The following is a 27,845-nucleotide window of genomic DNA, read 5'->3' as shown; positions in this document are numbered from 1 at the left end:
GAACCAGGAGACAGTATTTTTTGTGAATATCATTGCTGATTTAAATGCACCCTTAATGTAATTACTGAATTCTCTTATACAGTTTTATAACCTTTTTCAAATGCAAAATCCCTTGCCTTTTCGCAGTTGAGCATTATGTATTTGGGTGGATAATGTAATAAAACACACAATGGCAAGCTTAATTGCTTGCAGAGAAAGACCCTCTGGATGAGGAGAAGTGAGTTCCACGGTGCTGAGGCCTTTTGGGGGGGGGCGCAAGAGAAGAAGCGATAATGTTTCAGAAACAGGGTGAAAGAAAAGAGAGTACAGAGAAGACATTAGCAATAGATGAGAATGACAGAGGACGAAAGACCTAAAGAGAGCAGAGGAATGTGAAACAGAATGTGAACACACCAGTATGGCCGTCGCCATGGTAGGAAAGATACTGGAGCCAGTTGCCATGCCAACAAGGGTCGGGCTGCTGCATCTCATGCATTTGTCCACAGAAGGCCTTAACAGTGATGAGACTTTCAAGAGAAACAAAACTTGGAAGGAAAAAATCTGTGATGTTCAAGGGAAAGAAATTGATTTTTGTCGGTCTTTTCTCTTTTACCTCAATGTTCTTGAGATATCTACAGTAGCTCATATATTTCAGGGAAATATACCTGACACTTCAAGGTGGAATGAAACACATCAGAACACACAAGGAAAAATTTTAAAGAAAGAATTATTAATAAAGATAATTGCAGACTTCAGGCATTTCCAGGCAGGTAGGACAATGGGCACAAGTACAGGTTTTCTCTTCATCTCTTCTGGTTACATTTTGTATTTAAACCTGTTGAAATAACACACACACACACACACACACACACACACAAAAATGATGTTTATGGTTTCCTTTTTGTCTCTTCAGTTGAGGTTTTTCTCAGCGCCCATCATATGTGAAACCCCATTCCACACAGAGCCAGGCTATTTCACAGCACAGCGGCACCAGACGTCTCCTACATTGTGTTTAACATTGTTGAAATATTTGTTTACAAGGTTCAATGCCGTTTAATTTTCTTGTGATCAGCTCTCTCTCTTCTCTTTCTCCCTCTCCTCAGCTCCTTCTGCTCGCTCGAACTCAGGAGCCCTTTTGTTTGAATATGCAGAGGACTTCTCTCTCGCTGGTATTTGTTCAGTTTGCCTAATTAGAGTTTGGCGAGATGAAAGCAAGCAGCAGGGCTTTTTGCTCGGCAGCTGAAACTAAACGAGATACTGTTGTGTCTCCAGAAAAAAAAAACAACTTGAGATTTGTTGTTTCCTTAATTTAGGGTTGAGCTCTGCCATTTAATGGCTGTGGAAAAAGAATGACCGTCTATATATCGTTTTTTTTTTTCTTTTCACGCTAAAACTACATCTCACTTCTTTCCACATTTGTCTTGACACTTGGCATTTCCAATGTACTGAGCACACATTCACTCAAACACACGTAGCAAAAATTAAATGCTCCGAGTGAAGGTTCATCTCCAGCTAAAGCACACAGGCCTATTTTAAGAAAATGTGCTCATAGTTCATTTGATTATCCAAAGTATTTATCTCGCTTTGAGGACACTTAAGAGATTAAGACTGACTCAGCAATTTAGCAATAATGTTTGCAGCTCGCTGAAGAGTATTTTTATGCAGCTTCATCAGAACCATTTTCTTCACCATTGTACAGCAAAGAATCACACCACTATGCTGTTGTGAGTAAGGCGGATGCACCAGTTGGGATTTTCCAATCTCAGTTAAATCAAGCTGCTTATCGCTTCCCACAAAGAGGATTCCAGCCTCAGAAAATAGACACATGAAGTATGAATACATTTGTTACAAAATCTCCATTAATTTAGCCATAATTACCCAACTCTCTCAAATGACTGAACTTCCAGGAGCACTGCAGATTCCATGGTCTAATGGTGTTTACCCGACCCAATGAGCTAAATGAAGTTAGTGCGTCATCTCAGTTGGAGGACATTAATTTTCCATTATGGGATGTTGTTGTAGTTACCTGCTGAGACCCACCCCCTGACACAAGACAGGAAGTTGCCCTCTCAAAACCTCACGGGGAGCCACATTTCCAGGAAAAGTCATTACGATTTTATTTTTTCAGGAAACTACAGTTCAGTACCGCGCTGTTAGTGGAGAGAAAAAGGATATGGGCTCCTAAACACCGGCTGAAGGGAGGAAATTGTCAAAATGAAACATTAAACATCAACAAACGCTCAAGGCAAGGTGCTATTTTGCACTAATGTCCCTGTAGATTACTTTGCCTCTGACTTGAGCTTCCATGGCTCAGAGGACCAGGAGATTTTGTTGTTGTTTTTACTTTATCTCACTGACATGAGTTTACTTCTGCAATAGAGGTGACAGTGATATCAAAATAGATCTGCCTGTACACGCCATGTCATAAACTTTAAAGTTGAAAATTGTTTTAATGAGTAAAGGATTATGATTTCTTTTGCTGCATCCTTTATTCTGGGATTCTTTTTTCTAGATATTGATAATTGAGATATATTGCTAATAACTATTATTATTATCTTTTCATTCTGAATATCTTTTGATTCTAAATTAGTTAATTTGAAACTCAGTACTACATGATCAGACCAAGAAAATCTGCAAGAAGAGGAGAAAGGATTTGAAACAATGCTAGTAGATTTGGGTAGGTTGTGTTATCGTGGAGGGAAGAGATACTTTGATCGTTTTTGATCGTTTTATACAGAAGAAAGTGGGTGTGGCTGCATGTGCTAATTGCCCACTTGAAGACTGGCTTCCTTCCTCCCATCAATGCTGCTGGTCTCTCCATCACATCTGACATTGCAATAACAGCTTCCCACATCCCAGGGAAAAAAAAGAAAAAAAAACTGTAAAGGACGGCATGCATTTTGTTGCCCACTCCCCACTTTTAGCTTCCCTAATGAGTAGAGTCCAGAAGTGGCAATCAGAGGCATTCATTCCATGAAATTGGCTGTGGAAAGAGGGCGGATGGACCGGGGAATGGTTGTAGGATGCATCTGTGGCACTGGCAGATTAGGAAGAGGAGAGGAAGGACAGATGGATACGCAGGGAGAGGAGACCAGATCTCAGTGGGCACTAATGATTAGTTTTGACCTCATAAATGAAAGGAAAATAGAGGTCAGACTTAGAATTTATTGGTTTTCGCAAGATGAACCCAGCATGGTTCTTCTAGGCCAGAAACCCAAAACATTTGGTAACTGGAAAAAACAAACAATGGAAGGATAGACAGAAGATGATACCAGTTTCATTTTGGGCAATACAGTCTAGGACATGAGGTTGCTATGTTTGCTATATTACACATTACGCTATCAGTGTTGGAAGAGCCCTTCCTTTGAAGTGAACGCAGTGGGGCTTTTGTGTAAGAGTTAGTAAAACCCTGCAGCTCCTCTGAGCATCTTTAGTCGGTCTTGTATAAATTAGCATAAGTGAAGAAATCATCAACATCCCTTCTGTGTGTTAGCTTCGATGGCTAAAACACTAAATTAGTCCAAGTTCTCTGGCTTGGCATATGGAGGTCCTATTTATTTATGAACTGTTTAATTAAGATGGAACAGCAACTGTTCAGATCTCTACCCCTCACCAGTATCCAAGACACTCTGATTTATTTTTTCAGACATATCCCATGACATATTAGCTGCGTTTTCATGAACAAAATGTGCAAGTCAAAGTGATTCACTCAGTGTTATGCAGTTAATTAGGAGTTGTGGGGGAGCATAAGATCTTGATGTGAGATATTTGCCTTTGTAAGAATAAACTATGATCTCCCCATGTACAGAATAGACAGTTATTGAGCCAATAAACAACACTCAAAGAGTTTGCAATATGAGTAATCCCCTGCTGATAAAAAACATGTTATAGTATCAAGTATGAAATGTTCATGTTTATAGCTTTAATTTTGCATTATGTTAGGACAGTTCTTACATTAATTCTAAAACACTAAAGCACTGGTGCCAAAGTTGGAGCCAAAATCAGCACAAGACAAGAATGTTTTGGATTATTTGTCATGGCAACATTGGGTTGAATGTTGTCTGTTTGCAAACATTGGCATGTGCAGTCTTAATTATGTAGTGTGGCCCTGTCTAATTGCAACTTTGAATAGTAAATTACATCATTTGACAGGCTTCCAAACAACTTAGTGCATCATTCCTGACAGATGATGACTGTTGCTGCTGTGTAAAGTGGAAAGTGACCATAAAGATTTAATGCTTCACTCGCTCAGCTTAAGTGCCTCGCCTGGGGTCAACAGTTCCCAGTGGTATTTCCAAGGAAATCAAATGCATGTGTGTATGCACGCACGCACACACACAGAAGAGCATTCTGAATTGCTGTAAAAGGAGTACATTTTTTATTCAGATACCTTGAGAATCTAGGGCATTCTGCCAGAAACACACCAAGCAAAGAAATAAACATATATGGTATTTAGATTGTTTGGTTCAGGGGATGAAATCCCTTACAGTTTAATGTGTTAATATTAACTGCTTATGTTTGTGATCCAGTAATCGCAAAAGAGTAAACTCTGTGCATTGTGACTTTTAAGCTTGGATTGGTCCTTATCGTTATTTCCACACCAAGAAAAGAAGGACAAATATCTATAGGTGAAACCTCATGCATATTCCATGGAATGAACAGCCAGTATAAAATACCCTTTTTGCTTCATTGTTACTGTTCTTTTGCTTCAAATTCAAGCTCTGCACTCTTCTCATCTGTGAACTGAGAAGCAGCCAGAATTGTCTTGCAATGTAGTCATAGGGCTATGGTGCATAACATTCAAGGTAGATGGTCTGCAGTACTATTTCACCTGTAGGTTCGGATGTGCCCGATAAAAACTGCTAGTTTCATCCTTCATCAGCAGTGGCCATTTTGAATTCACATTGCCTCATTGAAGCCACTCCTGCAATTTTCCATCCTTCCATCTCTATGGTCATTATGTCCCAGCATTTACAGTTCCTATTGCCTCTTTGACTCCATTTACTACACTCATGCTACACTGACTGCATTTGGTTATTTTTAATGATAGACCAGCACTGACAGTTTACTATTTTTCAGAGATGTACAAAGAGGGCAGTTGGCCACTAAATATTCATTAAAAAAAACTTTTGTTTTTAAATGTTGTCATAATAGCTTACAGAGGAGGGTATGGCTTCATCTTTTCTTGATTAACATGCAATGTTCCCTCTAAGCTGCGCACCTGCGCAATTGCGCGCTGCTCCCGCTTTCTCCGCACACAGCAGAACTATGTAGCGCATAAAATTACATCACATATCAGAATCAGGTGTGGTTGTTATTACATGCTCATACTCCAGCTCCACTCAGGCCTTTGCTCCCAGTAGTTGACTAAAATTGTGGCATGCAGTAAACCCAAATCTAATCTTAAAAAACATTCATTCATAAACTCGTGAATGATGGCATGTATCATTGCTTTTCTGCAGTAATATATGTGCAAAAAAGAAGGCACTACAGTGACCTGCAGTCTTATACTGTAAAGACAGGCAGTCCTTGAAGGAACACTGACTTAATTTTTGCTTTGACAAAAGCTTAACCTATTGACCAGATTCACAGTAATGGAGCAAAGCTTCTCCAGCCTTCGTGTAGCATCTGATTGAGCATCAGTGCACACATCAGATAATTGACAAGACTTCATCTCAGCATGCATCACTGTACTCTTTTTTTTTTTTGGCTGAAATATCAATAAGACTTTTTGATGTTCAACAGAGCAGTGGACGGACATTTCTTAGAACATACAGCATGTACAACATATTATGACCACGGCAGCATGTGTTCACTGTAAGCGTTTTATCCTTGTTTGAAGTCACAGTGAGCAGCCAGTCTATGACTCTACACTATCACTGACAGCGCTGTGGGCCAGTTGGATAAGATTTTCACTTCATGTTAAAGTATAAAACCTTACATGTTTCTTCCTTTTGAAACAGGGCAAGTTCTATGTTAATAATTTAGCTCTATGTTAAATACATGGAAACCTGTGACATTAGTGTATGTCTCTCTGCAAGACTGTAAAAGTATTCTCAGTCCCTTACCTCCCACTATCTCTTTCTTTCTCTCTCTCATAGAATAGATATCTTTTCTGAATTATTAAAGCATTTTTAAACTTGCTACAGTTTCTATATTACTTAAGCTGTGCAAAGACACTATGCATTATAGATCAGCCTACTGAGATGAATATTATTCACGTTCAATCAGAACCATTTTCCAACATCTTTTAAGCAGATGTTTTTACAAATTGCCCTGGTTTGTTTCTGAGCCCTCGAGGGCCATGTCGGCACTTTTTGGCAATGGGAGACATACAGCGATGATTACGCTGTGAAACTTTATCTGTGCCCAGGCCTAGTAAAAGCCAGTGATTTGTGGATGTGTCAAACGTTTTGGATATTGTGCAGTTTTATATCTCGTGCCAAGGGTGCATCAAGCAATAAGCTGCACATAAAACCATTTATTGTTCTTATTTTATACTTCATGACTTTTATACACTTCGATAGTTCTTGCTTTTTGGTAATGCTTGCTCCCACTAAAGTCATCAAAGACAGTGTCCTGAAGAAATATGTTGTGTGACTACCATTTTGGGATCAGCAAGTAAGGAAAGGCTTTTTTGTTAGTATGGCATGTGCCTTCCTGAGGCACGTAAAGTGTGAGGGCCATATGCTAGTGAGAGTCCTTGGAGGATGATGCTATTTAACATGCCAACCCAGCACCACAGGGGGCTTGGGAAGCGACCGCATTCTTCCTTGTGATTTAGTCTGTGTGTCCATCTGATGAACGAGGGATAGAGGAAGTGAGAGGAAAGGAAGTGCGGAAGGGGTAGAGAGGGATAATGATGATGACTCCCATTTTTCTCTGTCCCCTCCAGTTGTGTATTGTTGCTGCTGTCCTGAGACCAAGCACATCTGTTTGCGCGTATATATGTGTGTGTGTGTGTGTGTGTGTGTGTGTGGTGTGTGTAGGATGATGAGGCTCATCATAATCTGTGAATATTTGAAGAGCATTGTGACGGATTAATGTTTTACAAGGTCATTCAAGAACATGCTGTACCAGTGGGATACAAAAACAAAGACATTACTTGAACAATTTAAAATCTCTGTTCATTCACTGTACATCTAGCCAAAACATGAAATTATTTTAAGAAATTCATTTTGCTAAATCAGTCTGCTTTATATATGAACTGATGTACATACACTATGTGGCAGGACACTGATGTTTGAGCCACCAGCAGTCATTTGAATGAAATCAGTAGTTTGCAAAACAATAGTGGCTCGTGTTCATCAGACCTGAAAGAAGACCACAAGAAAGCGGCAGATGAGGAATAAGAGAGCAGGAGGCAGATGCAGCTGTCTGATGGAGGGCTGGATGAGGAGGCAGGGAGAAGGAGAAGGTGCAAAAAAAGTGGGAGGAACAGGAGTGGGCCAGATAAGATGTAACCATGTCTCCTGCTAATGACAGAATTATGACCCCGCTCCATCTGTCACTCAATCATAACCAGCCAATCGGAGCCACTCTCCAATCGGCGCCGGTTCCGTTTGGCACTCCCATCTGTACTCACCACAGAATTAAAGATGCAATCAAACGCTCAGATGTCAAGGAGATGGGGAAAGTTATAGTTTGGGCTTGGTTTTCATGATTTGTGCTCTAAAATTGATGCAGAGAAGTGATTTTTTTCTTTGTCTGTTGCATTAGTATGTCATAAAGTGATCAGTAATTTAAATTTTGTCATGCTGCGTTTTCCCTCTCTCAAAGCACTTGGTAGTGAAAGCTGTCACATCCTGATCAGGATCTGGTATGTTAGGTGTCTGGCGTTCTGTGCCTCTGCCAACACAACATAATGTGTGTGACTGGCTGTGTGTGTGCACGCATGTTGGCATGTATGTGGTTTTTTGCGTATTTCTGTTCTGGGAGAAATGTGTGAAAGGAAAGGTTTGGCATTTTCCGCAGATCAAATCACAACTTTCTAATTTTCCGTTTCACCCTCTGATACGATACTTTGGAATGAATTTCTCCTTTTGATTGATTTTTGGCTTTTCTTTGCTACCAGGCTGCAGACCTGTCTGTGAATCTCTGGTTAACACTGGCAGTGAAGATGATGTTTGACAACTTGCTGCCATTCCTCTCTCTTTTCTCTATGCATCTTTTCTTACCTAGTCTTCTTCACCTTTTCATGTCCTCCTCTGCCACAGAATTGTGCCACTGCCTGCCTGAGCAGGATGAGGCTGGGGGTAGGGGGTTGGTGGGTGGGGTATTTGAATGATTTGGTATGCAGCGACAGCACCGTTCTGTTTCATTGCAGGAGCCTTCGCCTTATCTCCTTAATGGATTATGAGCAAGGGAACAAAAACAGAGGGAGGCAGAGTGAGAATGATTGGACTCCCTGCAAAGGGCCGGCAGGAAACGGACTGCAGCCAGATAAATAAAACACTCTGCCTGTACATTTCCTCTGCCTCTGAATCACAGATGTTATTAAGAAAGAGGACAATAGGAACAGCTTGTAGTCAAGAGTCATTTGAGCTTCTGTACTCATTGCATTCTGATTTACCTGCTTGCTGCTGGTAGTATAGATGTGATTTGTGCATTCATGCTGCAGACAAACAGCTAGTCCCCAGTTATGTGTTAATTTGTTTTCTGAGACATTAGATGCTATAATTTCCGTCTTTGTCCGCAAGATAAAAACAGGCATCAAGTGAATGTTTACTTAACCTTAACTGCCAAGCACCTCAGTTAGCCAGTCCATGGTCTAAATGTCGATGCACAGTCCTCACAGAGACAATACCTAGTACATTTGCTGTGCAGGGAAGCTGATGTTTTGTTGTCGATTAGTGCTGCTTTAAAGGCTGTCTCTTCCTTTTGCTACTGAGTTCTGAATCAGTATTTTAGCACATCCTTGATTCAAGAGGATAAGTGAAGGGCTGCATTGAGTCATCATAGCTCTGTGTCAGAATGATTACCAGTTATAGTGTGCTGCATATCCTCTACGTTAATAGACCTGTTGATTTGATCACCATCAACCACAGAAAACAGGTTATAGTATCTGTAGATTAATATTGTACCCAACTATGAAAATCAAGTGTTAAGACCCTCTAATTCCAGGGCTAACTGTTCATAAATTGTATCCATCAATGATCTATCTTTTCAGATCTGATGAGTCTTTTAGGTAGAATAGCCTGTTTTTTCTTTATGTTAGACTTCTGTTCAGTAAAAGATGACACTCCGAGGCTGCAATGCTGCACTTCCTTGATGCTGAAGGGTTATTTAGATTGAGCTGTTTGCCGGCAGTGCTGAGAGTGTTATGTTTGAAATGGTATTGATCAAGGAAAGACAGGTTGACTTGAAAAGAGTTGACCTTTTGGGACTTCTAGTCCAACAGACATAATGTTGTGGATATTCTGTGCTGCCTGGGGTTAAATCCAATTTACTTTACCCATTTGGTTTATTTGCGAATAAGCCTTGCTTTAGGCCATAGTGAAGACTGGCTTTCATTTTTCTCTTAGCTCTGTTTCTCTGTTTGAAGGTTTGCTTCCAAAAACCCTATCCACAAGACATGCTACTGGATGTTTATAGGACATATACACTGCCAGCTAAGCTGTCTGAACAGATATTTTGCTATTATTATCTCTCCCACCAGGCATTTTTCTGTTATGGCCCCCTGCACATTAACCTTACCAAACAAGTGCTATATAGAGAGATCTTGAGTCATTGTGGTTGTAAACACATTTGAACTGTTAAAGAATAGATCAACATGCAACAGTAGGAGTTCATTGTGGACATTTTCCCTTAAATCTGTTGATCTGTGGTTTTGGCTAGATGTGTGTACAATAGCCTACAGTAAGCTAAATACCTATTTTAGTTGGCTGTTGTGTTGCTGTACACTCACATCTGTGTTGGGATAATCTTTGGCTTTGGGTTTTTACAGGCAATGAACAACATTTTATCCTGTAGCGTTTTTCCAGGTTTATCTCTGACCCTCTCTCTGTGTGAGACCTTGCAAAGCTGAGATCCTTTTTTTTTATGATTTGAGTACAGTAGGAGACGATGAATCCAGTTCAAGCCTTTTCTGCCAAACAGTTCTGTGTGTGTTCCATAAGTACTCCAGAGGAAAAAAAAGCATTTGAGAGAGCAATAGCCTTCGGGGGTTGCGCCAAATGAAAATGCTTTTTTTTCTAAACCCCCCACACCTCACTCAAGAAGTGTTTGCTTGTTTTCTGTTACTATTCGCTCTTTCTCTCTCTCTCTCTCTCTTTCTCTCTCGTTTTTTACCTTTGATTTGAACTCTGACATCCAAGTCTGCCCCAGGATGTCTGTCACAAACTGCAGTCCAACGTTGTGACAATGCTTTTTTTCTTCCCGTGCCTTTTATGACCTTCTTTTCTTCCTCTTTCTGTTCTTTTTTTCTGTTTTTTCCCTCTCAAGGTCTGGCGCACCTGACGTTAAACGACCAAGGTATGGGTTCATTCCTTTTTATTTTGGTTCTGTTTTTTAGAGGAATTGACTCATCCTCTTCGCCCCCAGCCCCTCGATACTGCCGCTTTCCCTCACAATTTCCTCCTCTGCTTTTTACCTCCCCTTGGTGCCATACCCCTCCATCTCCTCCTAAGTTCTCCCTTGCCTTTTCCACCCTTTGCAACATCCTTCCCTGTTGCTTCCCCCCTTCCTCCTCTCCCTCCACACCTCCTCATTCCTTTGGTTGTACCTCCTGCCTCTCCTCCCTCTCCCTGCCACCATGTCTTTGTGCTTTTCCGTGACCTCCACCAATGTTTGTCCCACCCCCTTGTCCTGTCCTATGGCTCACGTCCTGGACCTTCACCTCTGACCACCTTTGACCCCGACGACCTGACCCCGGGGCTGAAGGTAACACTTTTCTGCTATCCCTTCTGCTTGGGTTTAAATAAAAAAAAAAAAAAGAAAAAAAAGAAAGAAAGAAGGAAAAACTGCTGATTCTATTGGAAATGTGTTTACTGGTCAAATTACAAAAGCAAAATGTGTCCAGACTTCCATTCACTAACACTTCAAGGTGAAAGTGTTGTCGAATGTGCAGAGTTTCTCATCACCACTCTGCTGACATTCCCATTGTTTGGCATTCAGAGTGTTTTTTAAAGGCCTACAGTTCAAGTTCTGATATAACCTTAAATTATGTGTGTTTGTTGTTATGAGAAAATATGTTTGCAATTGTTTTTATGTTGCTATGAACACTGGATGTTATTTTTGATGCTATTTTGTGTACATTTGCACCACAAATATATCTCACCACACATCGATCTGTCAAGCTTCTGACCTCTTCTCCATTTGATATATTTTTCAAAGGTTTTTAAGTCATGAGCAACAGATGTTTCATGTGAAAATGTGATGTGATTATGTGGACGATTTCAGCCAAGATGCATTTTAAACCACACACCATGCTCCAGTCTGACTATTTTCTATCCCTCAGTTATGTTCTCCTCATCCTCTGACCTTTCTCTGCCTCTGGCCTCCCAGTGAGGACTGTCCATAGAAAAAAAGTGTTAAAGCAAAGTTCACAAGAAAGAAAGGAAGTGAACAAGCGCAGTAGCCAGTCAATGTCCTGACCTTTACTGGTGTGGAAAGAGCTTCCTCTCCTCTATCAGCCTAGTCTGTGATTCATGCAGACTTGAGCAGCGACCCCTTTCCTTTTATGCACCCCTCACTCTGTTTCACTGATTACTCTTTAGTTGTTTCCCTATCATCTCAAGATACTGATCAATTGAGGGAAAAGCTCAGGTTTCACTGGCAAATTCAAATCAACTCTACATCAGCACTCTTCATTATTAATTGTCATTATGGGTCACATAGAAAAGTGAACTCAGAACTCAGTTGCTAGTGTGAAGAAATTAATTGCAGCAGCAGAATCACTAAGGAGATTCCATAATTAGACTCCAAACTTGTGTTAAATATTTTGAAGTGAGAATATACATTTCAAATCATCAAAGTTCCATTTTTTGTCAGTTCAGCCAATGCAGGTGAAATGCTACCTGAAAGATTACCACTAGACACAGTAACTCATTTTTATGCACAAGTACCTGTAAGTCTAGACCCATTTCAATGATGAGTGTAAAATGTGACTGATAAAAGACAAAGCTAGACAAAATCAGTGCGCACTCATTGAGAGGGCTTTCCTGCCATGACACTTGAAACATTACTTTGCACAAGCTTTGCTGCTTGTGACTGCATTGGTCACTGCTTTCTTATGTCAAAAAAATCAACCAATCGATAAAATAATGGTCACATTAATTACAGAAGCCCTAAAGAGCTGTTGCACCCCTGAAACACCATAGCATATGTTAAGTTAGAATGCACTCTAGCCACTATTTTTAGGAGGCACAGAGGATGTCTCACCACCAATCCTTTAATCATATCTTGAGTAATTTAGGAGGCCAAACCTCAAGCTGCTCTTTTCTGACAGCAGGCTACTGACAGCAGGCTACTGATGCACAGTTTGCAATAAAAACCTAGAGAAATATGACATCAGGTCAGTCGTCGACAACAAATAATCTTGTAAACCTGAATTATATATTGGTGCAGTGAGGGCAGTTTGTTTCTCAGTGATAATTCTCAGTGGGGACCTTTAATTATTCTTCACTCTGTCACTTGCATTTTACTAAATTGGCATAATATTTAACTCAGTGTTAAACCTTTTTCTTTTTCTCTCTGATGTTTTGGCCAATCCAGTATATTTTATACCCCAGCTTTACTCCAGAGCTCATCCCAGGAGAAAATGTGTGTAAAATGGTTCCTCTCAATTGCACAGTACCCACTTGTTAACTATCACGAAGCAAGATGTTTACCAGTTCATTGCTCCTGTGTGGCTCAACACAAAGGAAGAATATATTTCTTTATCCCCAACATACATTCACTGCCACCAGCAGATGAATCATAACCATAATCCCTTCATCTCTATGCAGCCTCAACTCTGCCACCCTGTAACATCTCCCACAACCTACTGCCATTTAACTCTGATCCCTGTTTGCAGTCCATCCCAAACTGGGCTGACTCTTTACTCCTAGCCTCATGCTCGAAGTGAGAGGAGGACACATAGAGATAATGGGACATACCAGAAGAATTGGAAATCTGACATCTATCCATCTCCACCATCCCCCCGAGAAATGCCCTGATCTCAACATCAGACACTCAGTCTCCAATCCACCACACTGAGGGCATAGCTGTGCATTCCCTATGAATTCAGCCCTCACACGCAGCAGGGTCTAAACTTGAAAGGTGGCTGAAAGAGGAAATTTCCTAACTTTTTTTTTAAAAAGAGAGAAGGGAGGTTGGGATTGTGGAAGATAAGGTGAGGAGAAAAGTTGTAGAGAATAAATGGAATCTATCACACGCACAGCTGAACTGCTTTAATGTGCATGTCACTGACTGCAACTGACTTTCCTCTCTCTCTTGTACAGTACTTTTTCAAAAACTGACATGCAATAGCAATCTCCAAATAGGCCACAGGCATTCACTGGAGGTCTAATACATAATTCTGTTTGGAGATAGAATAAAATGAGTACTGTACAGGTAACACTTTTTTTCCCTCCTTTTGTTTTTTTCCATCATCACGGCTAACTCATGCAAGTTAAATAAAAGCTACATAGAAAAAAAAAAAACAAGGTAAATAACCTGGGGGATGGATGCTATATTATCAGAGTTCAAAGTAAAGTAGCTGATTATGCTTGTTTCATCAAACAATGCCTAGCCAGCCATTTATATTGATCACCCTGTAGCCTAGAATTAATACAGTGTTTGTTCTCAATGGATGGGCCAAAAAACATCTTGAAAGAGAAAAATCGATAAACCTATTTGGTAAAGCTGAGGACGTGTGACATGTTAGCGAATTAGATGATTTTCACTGGAGGATTTAGGCACCTCTCACCGTTTGCAGTGCCAGCTTTCCTAAAATCTGTGTGCTTTTTGTATGTGTGCACATGTATGTATCTGTGCATGTCAGGATAACCATGTTTTTAACAAAAGAGAGAGAGAGAGAGAGTTTTTGGTTGGTCTGTGTTTACGATCAGAGGCAGGTGCCTCAGCCATCACATAACCAGGCCAAGAAAATCAATGTCAGTCTCCTCTCAAACCCAAGGCTGTCCTTCACAGTTGTAGGAAGGACAAACCCCAGGCTTCAGTCACTGCTGATCTCTATCTGCCTGCCTGTAAGACAGGTACCAACCCTACACCTTGGGCTGCATCCTTCAAAAGCTAGAGATTACATTTAACATGACATTACATTTAACATAATGATTACATAGTGATAATCTTTTAAGAAGAGCCCTGACAGACAAACTCTCTAAACAAAATGTTTCACAAAGTAATTAAAATGGGCTAAATTTTTAGATAAACGTTTGTGTATAGTTTACATGTAAACACAAACTACATGTAGCCACAAACTAAACTTGTAAATACCTATTTTAAAGAGTATGGTCTAGACCTGCTCTCTATGAAAAGTGCCTTGAGATGACTTTTGTTGTGATTTAGGGCTATATAAATAAAATTGAATTGAATTGAATTTAAATTGAATTAAACTTGAGATTTGAACAGGACAAAATATTCAGTATTTATCGCTGACGTAACTGCAACCTGATGAGACGAGGTGTGCAGCTTATACTGTACTTCCAAAGTTTCAGCCCTGGGGATCGGTAAAACTGGATTAAAATAGCAAAATGAATGGACTGGAAATTGTCTAATTGCCACATTGTTAAATAACTTCCTAATTGTGCTGACCTTCGAGTAGAAGCAAGCCGATAATTAGATAATTATTATATGTAGGAGGTTCTATTTTGATGGTGACCTTCCTCTCCTGCAGGCACATTAACTGAAGCTGTGAATATATGTGATATTACTTTGGTCACCTTTCACAACTTAATTATGATTGACCATTAACAGTATACAGTAACATTTCAGTATATCTGTCTCATAAAATTCAATTTATGTTGATACCAGCTGTCCATTTTATACTATATTGTATGTAAATGTAGATGTACTTTATTTCCTTGGCCCAGTAGTCTCCAAGGTATTCACGTATCACCCTAAACAGCAGCCCTGAAGCTGTTTCTGCTTTAACAAACTAATTAAGGGCCCCTTAAATAAATAAAACTGCTGTTTCCAATAATAGAAAAAATATGGAAGTTAATAGCTCTAAATGGGCAACATTTCCAGCCCCTTGGCTTTGGAATTGCAGATGCTTTTGCCCACGGACCATTTGATTTGAAGTCCCCCATCGGCACACTACCTCCTCTTTTGGAGAGGCCAGCACGATGCATACTGGGAATCAAATTAACCAGGCCCTGGGAGATTGTCTCTTGGCAGGTTTAATGTAGATCTCCTTGGAGATACTGGAGGGAAAATGAAGGGAATATCCAGCCTGATCTGTATCTAACCTCAAATGTAATAGACTAGGTCCAGGTCAAGATAGCCATCTGTGTCTGAGCTCACTGAGGGCAGCTTATGGAGTCCATGTGCCACACTGTTTGGCTTCATTCTTCATACAATATGATTTGTATGTAACATTTAAGCATCCTGTAAAATACAATATCTGTCCAACAGACCAATAGTGTGGATTACTTCAGTATTTATTTATTAACAATGATTATCATGGCTTATTTGGTCATCACAAACAAAATGCTTCTAAGATGGTTTGTTGGGCAAATAGTAAGCAAATAAATATTTTAAATCTTAAATCTTACAGAAAACATCGTGCTGGCCCTCACGAATCTGTGTTACATATAATTTTGCATCCCAGGCTCTAGTTATGCATGTCCAAATCTTTTTCTCAAATAACATAAGTCTGAAGATGGTCTTGCCTGAAAATCACCACCATTAGCTAATTAAATTGCAATTTTGTTGCTGTTTTTCTTTTCAGATACATGGTTTTAAATAATCTTTGTTCTCGGGTACCCATCAACAGTTTACAAGTCTGTTACCCACTTTCCCCTTTTTAATTAAACTAGAATTAAAATTTCTCCCAACCTCATTTGAGCCATGGAGACTTGGTTTTCTCCACTAAGCTGAAACAGAGATAGGTATCTGTATATGTACAAGCAATACACACACACAAATGGAAAATACAACACACAGAGGTACAAACAAACACAGAGACAGTGAAATAGCCCATTAAATTGGCTATGGCTTGACATGTTGGCAGAGATAAAACTGAGATACCTGCAGGTTTTTAGAACAAACAGTGTTTTATTGAAAATAATTACAGAGCGGTGAGGATAATGGCATAAAAGCAAAAGACCATAGTTGGTTCAATATTAAAACTACTATGAAAAATGTGCCAGAGAGTAGGCATTCAGGCAACAGTAAATTAATTGTTGCAGTGATATTAGAAAAAAATTCTCCTGGCAAAACATCAGCATTTCAAGGCAACACAATATATTTAATGTTCTGAACATTGAAAAATACATTTAAATGATGTTCTGTGCCCTACTAATTCCAGATTTTAAATATTAAGTTTATAATTTTTTTTAACCACCACAATATGGGTTATGTTCTTACTCTAGTGCTTTAGAATCATTAGAAATGTTTGGTTCTAAAATAATGCTTCCCCAAACTAATAACTGCTTAAAAATGAGAAGAACAACAGTAATTTTCACTGAGATTCATTAGCATCACATAATGGAGGATGGGAAAAATGGAGCCACTCATGCTCTTTTTCAGCAACACTTTGCTTCACAGTCAAAATGTCTTGTTTAGGGACACCTCTGTGGTGCTCTGTTAGTTATCTGAGGAGGTGCGAACTTCTCCTGTCACCTTTTCCCATTTGTTAAAGTTCTTTCAGACAGCTGAGTGGTAACCACTGCGTCTCCCGCCAGGCAGCATTGATTTTCTGTAATTTGAATGGGCAGCGACAGGGTGCCATTCTGCAACAGCAACTACCAACTAAGGCTGTGTTAAAGCATGATTTGATCTGAAGTGATAATTAGTGATAATTCAATCACACTTTCAGCAAGTTAACATAGATTTAAGCTTAATTCTCCTTCTTCAAGCTTACTCATTACTTACTCAAAACTAGATAAATGAGGAATAAATATGAATAAATCAATCCCTGACTCGTTGCTATTTTTATTCAGTGTGTATCAATTTACGTAAGAATATATATTATTGCCTTCATTTTTTACAGTATATTATGCTGACAAACCAATATAAGTTTTGCCAAATGTTGAGATGTCTCAGCAACTTTTCCTGAATTCATGCATTTCAGTACAGCACCACCATTACTTAACATGTAACGTTCCAATTCAGTCCAAGTATGATCACAAAACTCTGCAGCATCACTGGCTGCGTATGTGTATATTTCATATTTCACTGTCCATCTTAAAAATCTTTTATGCATGATTTAATTTTTTAAAACATTAACACAACATGAATTAACATTTTAGCAAAGTCATTATCAGTGAAGGTTTAAATATAACCTTAGACAAGGTTTAGGTTGCTGCAGAATTCATTCACATCGTATGATTTTATCCACTTAAAAATTTCTGTCTCATTGTCTATCCCAAGGGATGATCATTTAGAATTTTGCAGTGACCTCTTCCACCCTGTTCAGCAGCTAGAGCATGGTGGGCTGTCTGGCTTGAAGCCTGCGATACTGCTGCAGAGACATTAGGCCAGGGTGACAGAAGTCCTCACACAGGCAAGAATTTCTCCTGACACAGCAGCAGTCTAAAATGGATGGAGCTCTACAGCAGCCTGAATCTGCTCCACACAGGACCCTCAGCCACGTAGAGAAAAGCCTGGGATGAGTAGATCTGTGGCAATGGAGCCACTCTGATCACAGCATATCAGTGATACTGTAGCTAGTATCATCAGAGTTTCAGTTTATTTACTTATTACATAGGAAAAAAAACACTAGAAAGAATATAACCTATTTTGGATCTATTTTGAGGCAACTCTAACAAACTAAACCGTTATATTGACACTGATGTGAGAGATGATTTGCCTTGAAAATGAAAAGACATAAAATGTAGGTGTTTGTTACACTAGATGCCTTACAAAGATGTTTGCACAAAATTTACTTCATGTCATTTAAAGAAGTCAAAAATTAACATTGGAAGTCAAATGATATCCAGATATCCAAACCATAGTCGAGGTCAGTGATGTATGTATCAATTAATCCCTCTTAATGGCATAATAAAAATCATGCGGCTAATGCTGATTGACAGGGCTGGACTGAGGCTACCCTGCATGACCTTCAGTGGGTCCCTTGGGTGAAACGAATGACAGTGTGAGGTGTGTGACAGTCCCGGTCTCAGATTGATCGGGGGCCTGCATTGTGTTTCCCAGGCTAGTCACGCCTCGTTATTGGCAGCCTCACTTAGAGAAACTGACAGGACATGTCATACATGCAGCAAGCTCCCACTTTACAAGGCAATAGGCACACAATGCGGTTCTCACACACGCTCACACAACAAATTCCCTTACTGTAGGTGTTCCCTATCAGACTTTCACTTTGGGCCTGAAACCTGAAACGGCTCAAACAAACAATAGCAGAGACATATTAGAGGAAATGCAAACTCCTAATATTAGCATTATAAATATTTGTTTATAACATCATTGCAAAAGAGAAATGGTCATCATCACAGCTTGATAAAGCAATGCAAAATGAAGCAGATTAGAAAGCAAAGAGGCTCCTATCTGTTTGATGAATTGTAAAAATACAAGTGTAGGAGTGTTGCAGTGTTGAATTACTTTTGTTTGTAGCAGCAGTAAAACGCCTGAAATGAAAGTTAAATATAGTAATTCAAATGACACCCTCTCTATTGTCCTCTCTATATTTGCCCAGCCAGTTAGTCCAACATGACTTAAATATGTCTGGCTGAGGGCGGTGCTCACAAGCAGGATGGAAACACTGTGGGTTGGCTCTGGAATCCCCTCCTGTGAATTTGTAATGAAAACACAGATCGTCGCCGTATGGCACTGCACGGTATGACAAAATGTGTGCCATATCCTCCTAGCAGAAAAAAATGTACTCTATTGGACACAGTAAAGAGAGCGCTGTCTGTGGATCTGAAGACCCTTTTGTCATTTTAAAACACATTCTTGCTGCAATCTGAACTACATGCAGTTAGAAAACCATGCCAGGACTTTCATACTACATTCTACTAAGTTTTTTTGTCCAGTGCGCACCAACTTTTTCCTGGCTCAGCTGGAGTGTCAATTCCTTTTCATTTAATTATACTTTAGCATATTCTCTTTTGACACCAAAATAAATCACAGTATCTTTTACACCTGATGGTAATATCAAAATTATACCATACTTTCTCCTTGGTGAGGGCAAATACATTTTTCTGATGCTAATTTCATTATGATTTCATTTATTTTCATTTTCGTCTGTTGGTATGCAAAAGCTAATACAGTCTGACAAGCTTCTAAATGTCACACAAATTGCTTCCAAGACCAGGGAGGTGATGTACTTGTTGTCACACGACAATATTTCAAAAAAAAAAAAAAAAAAAAAAGGAAAAATGAAAGTACATCAAAATAAAATGAAACCCAACTTGATCAAGCCCAAGATAATTAAGACATACTCAAACCAGTTATTTTGGATTTGGTTAACTGTAATTGAAACTCAGCCCAGGTTTAAAACATAATTGGAAGGGCAAAAAAACATAATTGAACATGACTCAACCTGTGAGTCATGGAATTTAAATGATTGTATATTGAAAGTAAATGTAATGGAATAATATGGACATTCATGGTTCAACCACAGTAAATTTGTTACTGAAGAAAATGATCTGTGAGTAAACAGATATAAATTGCGGCATCTTCATGGCTGTTACTTAAATGAATAATTATAGGTAATCGGGTTGAAAAGCAAGAATCTTGTCTGTATACCCTGTGTACATTGTCTGTGCTGGAATAAAAATTAATAAAAGAATGAATACATGACCACAGCTGTGGGAGAATAATATACCAGGAAACCATAGCATTCCTCAGATCTTTAAATGCAAAATGATTGTAGTAGATTCTGGCTTATAAAACATGACTTCAAATTTAGATTTTAGTAGGATACTACATGTGCAATATATGTTACTTAAATAGATGTCTAGAACATGGATATATTGTGTAAATGTAAATGCTATGTGTAACTTGAGCTATCATCAGTATAGGAAAGCAATCCAAATATTAGCTTTTGTTATGCTTCTATTGTCTTCTACTGAAGGTAGCATGCTAACCAGCTATCCCCAGCCTGCCTCGTTTTGTAATACCAGTTTGTAAAAGAGAGTCAGTGTAGCATCCAGTTTGCCCTCAGTCACACATCAGAGGATGAGGAAGTAGCTCTGTCTACAGGGCGTATTCCGGCTTCTTTACTTGAAAATGCTACGATGGCTTAAGCTCTTGTTAAACAGCTGTTAATGCTAATGTTGGCTATGTAGCAATAGCAAAAACATATATATAGCACTTTTAAAATGCCGGGTTAAATGCATGCTAAACAAAGCTGATATTTTGCTATCCTGAAAATATTAGCTTGTTAATATATCACAGAAATATACCAACAAATTATTTTGAAACAATTAAATATAATCTAGCTGTATAAGAAATAGGCAAAGGCAAATAGAAAATTTGTAGAAACGAGTGCAACCCAAAACTGTATGAAGCACTGTAGAATATTTCTGTCCGACCTTGCCCATTTCTTCGTATTCACTGGCCCTGGAGTTAAGAATAAATCTAAGGAAGACTATCAGTGGTCCAAAATTTATTTCATACAGCCTGTGTAGCAAAATCCTCCAAAGGAAAAATCATCTTCACATTTATACAGTTGTATATTTAGCAGAAAGTCCAATCAAAATTGCCCGAGATGTTTTTGACCTGTCTGTCTGGTGCATATCTCGACAGTCCAGTAAAGTATTAAAAAGTGTTACTGAGCTTAAGTTGTTGTACAAGGGCACAAATAATGCAATCTTGTGTAACAGACACATTTCCCAAATGAACATAACATGGAATAATGCCCAGTGCAGTACAGTGAATCCAGTTGTTGTTCATATGAAGCTTCTGCCCTCTCTGTTTCTTTTTTTTTTTTTCATTTTTCTCTGCGTGAACCCTACCCTATTTTACCCTATTGTTCTACTCCCTTTTTTCTTTTTTCTTTTCTTTTTCTTTTTTTTTTTTTACATTTGTAGTCCTTATTTAGAGGGGGACTTAATTGAATTTAGCCCACGGTGCATTAATCTTGGGGCAGTGTGGTCAGAGGCTGGAAATTGGATCCAGGTCAGGTTTTTACATGTTGTAATTAAGGTCACCAGGGGCAAGAGGGAGAGGGAGGCAATATAATGGGGGAGGAGGGATGGAGGAGCCCACAAGATAGATTAGGAGACGGAGGGAGGACTGGGGGAGAAGTACGGAAGGAGGAAATGTGAATAAAGCAATTTGAATGAGTAGTAAAATATAGAGAAATGGCTCCCATGGAAGAAAATATTTGAAGATGAGAGCAAAGAGTAAGAGACTCGAGGAAGAGAAAAGCAATGGTAGATTTACAGACCAGAAGTGAAAGTGATAGCTGAGAGAACTTGATGAAAGAGGGATGTAGAGGGAAAATAGGATGAGCAGCATATAGAGTGTGAAACATTTTCACTGGGTATCGTCTGACCAAAGGCGTTTTGCTAATATGAGCATAGCCAAAGGGCCAGTGATTACAAAGGCCTTTCAAATGCGAGAGAAATACTCTCCTCTTTCTTCCTTTTCTTTTTCAGCCTCCATTCCTCTGTCCATTTTGGTTCCCCTCTTATTCTTGTCATCTCTTGCTTTCTCTCTATCTCTCTGTGTTTCTGTCTGTCTCCGTTTCTCTATTCTCGTCTGCTCCCCAGAGAGACAAAATCAGGCAGTGAGGGGAAACTGATGAAGACAGGGATATGTGGAAATAGAGAAGGGGACAGGGAGGGAGGGGCAATGGAGAGATGAGGCCCATCAGGAGATGAGTGTAACAGGAGTAGAATGATAATGACCAGTGAGCCCTTGCTTTTCTCTGTTCTGTCTCTCCACAGTTGTAGTGTCACAGGGAAAAATCTGCAGAGCATGCATGTACTGTAACGTGTCTAGTCCCTGCCTACACATGGGCTCTAGACTAGTGCAACAATACAGAGGCTGCTATAAAGCCCTTTAGGGACCAGGAACTCCCAGCAATTACCACAAGGAACATCAAAGGGATCGCACACTCATAGAATTAATCATCCCCTTCCATGACACACATATACTCATACATACTTATTGAGATGAAACAGTCTTGTTCATATCTATATTTCTTACAGTCTTAGCATTGTTTGATTGCATAAAGCTCATGAATACTCGCTGCATGATAAAAGCTTTCCAGGCAATGAGTTTAGAGAGCCAAGAGTTAAAACCACGCTCTAGTACCACACTCCCTGTAATGTTCTCTAAGCATTTAAATGTAGACTGCAGCAAAATTGAAAGCTGAATAAGTAAATTTTAGGCCGCATATTTAATAGTCTTTTGAGGAAAAAAAAAAAAGGAGCTCTGGCTGGCTGACTAGAATGAAATGTAATGAACAAAAATAATCACTCTCTCACAGTTTCTTTCCCTCTGTCCTGGAGAAAATGATATTTCTGCATTTAGTAAATAAAAAGAAAGAAGGGAGAGCTAATCTCTTTGGTGGGAGAGGAGGACGGACTAATGAAACATGTTGACACATGTATTAGAGGCTGCCATAATTGAATAAAAGGATTTGGAAGAGAGAGAACATTATTAAGATATGTGGGGATTTAAAACGGTGGAGAACAGCAGCGAGGCCGAGTCAAACCAGCAACTAAAAATGTCTCCTTCAAGTTTTTCCTCAGGAGAAAGAGGCCTGGCTTGTTTTAGTCCTTTGTGTGTCCATATGTTATGGTTATGTTGTATTATGTAAGATAAAAATAGATGTATATCTCTGTAAGCCACAGAGATTACTAGAAGATTTAGATTTACTAGAACGCCATTGACTGACTTGAACCTTTCCTTGAAGACTTTTACATCCCCCCTGAAAATATGAAATCAGCTGTACAGTTGAGAAATATGTGTGTTATATGTGCAATCCTAACCTCTTATATTGTTCATCTAGTATGGTACATATACTGTGTGGAGTAATAAAAACAACCATTCAAACAAAGAGATACAAAGTGTAGCGCAAGCTGATGGCAAGAAAAACATTCAGTAGTAAATTGGTAGCTTGGCCTGATGGTGGTCCAAGAGGAGTCATCATAATATCACTAAATGTTTTAATCACAAACAAACACCTACATCGTAAACCTTAAATGCAAGGTTAGGTTGATAAAATAGTAAAATAGCAGAACCCCCAAGTTTTGTTTAAAAATGCACACATCTTAACAACCTGAATCACAAACAGTAGTTACGCTAGAGAATACCATCTCATTCCTACTAATTAAGACACTGTTGACTAGGGCTGCCCCCTAAAAGTCAACAGCAACAGTGTGACAGGCTGTAAACTTTACAACCGAGACTTGTCTTAAAATGACCAAATCACAACACTCTCTGTAATGGAAGACTGTAATGGAAACTGAGCGCAACATGAGGCAGGGCTGTGCGATTTGTTTCTGTTGTCTGCTCCGTTACTCTCAGCTGTGGTGTCAGGTGTTATGCCCGAGTCCTTCCTGCCTGCCAAGAAGTGCATGGCCAAATTCGAGAATACACACAGCTAAAGCAGAAACCACTGGTGTTATGCTGAGTCAACACGGGCTGCAACACTCTCAGCAGCCCGGCAGGGGAGATGCCTCCATGATGCGGTAGAACTGAGCCACTACATATGCCAACTTTATGTCTATATGGAAAAAAAAAAGGAATGAACAGTTGAATCTTTGTATTGAACAGTTAAAGCTAATTTGACTGACAAAGTAGTTAGTTGTCTCGCCCTATTTGCCTGAACTTGTTCGACTGAACAGTCATAAGACAGCCACTTCCGCAACTTGACCTATTCATTTATATTCTCCCTAGCATTAGTGGTCAAGTTGTTGTATTCTTACTACCATGTTGTAGGCCTCTACTTTGAGTTCGTTGGCAGTGCTACTCATCTTTTCAACCCAGTGCCAATGTGGGCACTGGCTAATATTCTTGCCCAGTGTGTAAAGAAAACATGGGGTTGCTTCCTGACTGCAGTAATGTGTCCACAGCAGAATAATGATATCACTGCTTTGAGGTGTTAAAGGTGCAGTGTTAGAATTCATGCCCACCGTAAAGGAGGCTTATCTTCTTAAAAGCACAACAAAAATCCTCTTCCAGATTTGAACCCTGGTTCTCCCATAGTCCCAAGATATGCGGGTTAGGTTAATTGGGGACTTGAAGGTGTGAATGTGGTTGTCTCTTTATGTCGGCCCTCTGATAGCAGGTTTGTATCAGACAGAGTGTACCCTGCCTTTCACCCAGTTTTAACTGGGATTGACCCTAGCCTCTACCCCTAGTATAGATAATGGATGAATGGGACAACAAAAATCTTGCAAAAAGTAAATTACATGTTACATACTTATGACCAAATAAAAGTCAGTGTCAGATGAGGATCATAATTAAAAAGCTTCTCTGCTTACAAGAGCCACCTCTTGTCTAACCCTGACCCAAATCATAATTTAAAAGCAAAATATAAAGAAAAACCTGGACCTGCCAATGTTAGATATTTTGCCTGTCTCTTCTCTTCATATATTGTAAAGTATAAGTATAAGTCACATTACAGAATAGTCTGGTGGCATAGTCCAGTCTCACTGGTTGACATGTGCAGCTTTGATGATTCTTTTAGAACATTGCACATAGACATTGTACCAGATGTACTATCAAAGAAAATGAAATGACATAACCATCCACACATTAGGTGAGATTATAGGATATATGACTCAAACTAGGTGATGAAGCCGCACCTTGTCTATCATATACCATACTATGACTGCACTGTGTTCTTCCCCTGGAGTGTTTTACTCATATGGCTAATTAGTAATGACAGTCTTCAAAACCTTGCCTTCCATTCACCTCCTGTAATCCCCAATTGCATGTCATTTAAATAATTAAATATACCAAACCTCTGAAGATTCATCTTCTGAGTTGCAGGACAGAGGATGTGCGCTTAATGGATAATGATTGTCCATAATTGACCCAAGGTTGTAAATCATGCTACTATTTGCCAAGAGCACTGTCAACAGATATTAGTCTGACAGTGAAATTCTTTTAAACTTCACTGGACTAATTATATTTGAATATAATCGTCGAAACGGAGTAGGTAGCAGTTAATTGTATTAATTGATCAGACTGGTAAAGACTAATTAAAACAATGACTCAACCAGGAAATAACAAAACCAACAAATATGTGTTGAAAGGATGACTGGTGTCTTCTGATAAATGAGCATCAAAGGAAGACAAGTAACTTAAATCAACAACAAGTTTATTTTATTATAAACCTTAATTATAAGACTTGCTTCAATTACTCATAAATAACAGAAACATAAAATAATTACCTTGATTCTTTGGAGCATTTTTATTAAAAATGTATGATTTAATAGCCATTAAATCTGTTTTTAAATGAAGATATGATGAGGATCTGATCTTATTATGCAAATGCAGTTTGAATTCTCAGAAAATGACACAGCTCGGTGTCAAAAGAAAGTGACTCCATGGCAAGTTGCAGGTCAGAGCCTTTACCAGCTGAAGCTGCACAGTTTTAATTCCACTCTAGACATTTGAGAAATGACTCCCAGTGACCTCACCTCTGAATGACTCCTTTCATGAGACTGATCAAAGCTACCTATCTTATCTCCAAATGGGCTTAATTGGGCAGATGATTTGTGTAGTGAAAGGTTTTAACATATTACTGAGGCTTGGTGAACCAAAATAATTCCCCCTAGTTAAGATAAGAAGCCATTGCCGAATGTCTGGAGTGCTTTCAGTACATTTGCTCTGCTCTCTCTGCATCAAGGTGAACTGTCGAATAAGCCAGACACCTAAGTCCCTTACCAAGGTTACTGGGAATTCACAGGTTTAAAAAGAATTGTTAAAAATTCATGAGTTGGTTTTAATACAGTCTTACATCACATTTGTCATAGGTGCAGTTGCTAAGTGCATACAATCAACAGTTGAAAGACTTAAATGACATCCTCTTACCTATTACATTACATTCTTGAATTAAAAAAGGCAACTTTCATTATTTAATTTTTATCCCAGCATATTTTCCCAAGAGAATACATACTCATTTTCTTCTTGCAAATGAAAAGGAAAGGTGGTGAAAGGTTGTCACAGCCCCTCTGAATTAAACATTTTACACTGGGCAAAATACTCCGCCTCAGTTTTGTCCCTTGCTAATTTTGAGAATTCACAGGGCAGTGGGTGGTTTTGTGCTCGCCGGAGCATACAAGCGGAGCCAATGAGGCAAGTGGAATAACATTAAAGCCCCTTGTTTGAAACTGCGATCCACAGAGCAGGTAGGGGGGGGTGGGGGATTGTGCAGGGTATTTTTGTTGCCGGCACTGATCAAGTGCATAGCTAATGACTGCTGCTCCAAATGCAAGCAAAGACATAGGGCTACCCTGACTGATGCCTTCTTAGCCGAGACAAGAAATATCAAATTATAGGACTGGATCAAAACAAGGGCTGATTTTCTCAGCAGGCACCACGGAACACCGATATTACAAGGAGAAAGAGGGGTGGCAGACTGGGGATAGGAACCTGGGTGAGAGGGGAATTGGGTATAAAAAAAAGAGAAACAGGACATCAAATGAAGTTATTAGGCAGAGTAAAGGGCCCTCATGTAGACTGTGTGCTTTTATGTCGATTAAGAACAAAAGAGGTGCTGTGTAAGTTATAGGCTCGCTCAGATGTTTCCATGAGGCTGTAGGCACCACAATCACAGTCATGAATAAGATATTATAGCTATTTCTCTGTGTGCATGATTTGCATTCCCAATTCCCAAAGCCAGTCTGGAAGCATTTTTCATTCCTATGATTTATCAAGTGCAGTTGCCTTTAGTGGAAAAAAAGGAAAGAAAAAAAAAACACTTGAGAATTACAGTACACATTAGTGTCTATGAGATCTGAGATCTTCACTTGCAGTTCTGACAGGGTGGTCACTTTAATAAATCTCATTTTACACTAATCTCATTCCTTTAAAAATATAAATAAAAAAAGCACTCACACACACACACACACACACACACACCACACACACACACACACACACACACACAAAACAACTTATTTTTGTAGCTCATCCAGACACTTGCAACAGGCCTTCCTCAGGTAGCTATGTTTATTTCACCTGCACCACTCTCTTAGTGCCTCTGTGTGAGGGTATAGATTTTTACAACAATGCCCTCCTGAGGAAATTTAGAGTACCACAGTGCACAGACAGTGCTCATTCAAACTCTTGTGTATTTGTACATCAATCATTCTCTCAGAGTTGTTTCTTTAGCTCTCTATTTGACTGCATCAGTCTGAATTTCTAGGCTGTTCAGCTACCCAGTTTGAGTCTACATTGCACAATCAATATTCACACATATCACATAAGTAATTATGGACATGCACAGTGAGAAATGGTTAATTCCGAGCTTCAGTGGAAAAAGCATTGATGATGACTTTAATTAAAGTCTTGATGAGGGGTGGGCAGTGCCTTCTAACCCTGAAAACCAGTTCTGTTGTGGCATCAATTCAGGGCCTATATGTATAGTATAGAAATTCTGTGAGAAGGGCAATGTAGTTCAAAAAGCTATAGAACATTCATTAGTAACTTTTATTACTCTTCCCAGAAATACGTGGAGAAAAAACTAACAATTTGAAATTATGTATGTGACTTCTCTCCTTGTCCTGTTGTAACATTGTACTGGAAATTGGAAAATCACTCCTTTACTTTTT

The 27,845-nt window shown here is 39.3% G+C and overlaps 1 protein-coding gene across 1 annotated transcript in view; it reads left to right on the top strand.

Annotated features, from left to right (window-relative positions):
• The window catches only part of nrxn2b (neurexin 2b), a 609,692-nt gene that overhangs the window by 139,870 nt on the left and 441,977 nt on the right, over positions 1–27,845 (top strand). Inside the window, 1 exon segment of the mRNA XM_051075715.1 lies at positions 10,423–10,452. Within this exon segment, the coding sequence (XP_050931672.1) occupies positions 10,423–10,452 (30 nt within the window).

The sequence above is a fragment of the Lates calcarifer genome, linkage group LG14 (assembly GCF_001640805.2).
Source record: "Lates calcarifer isolate ASB-BC8 linkage group LG14, TLL_Latcal_v3, whole genome shotgun sequence".
NCBI lineage: Eukaryota > Metazoa > Chordata > Actinopteri > Centropomidae > Lates > Lates calcarifer.
The sequence above is the reverse complement of the archived record's forward strand: the minus strand, read 5'-3'. Positions and strand labels throughout refer to the sequence as shown.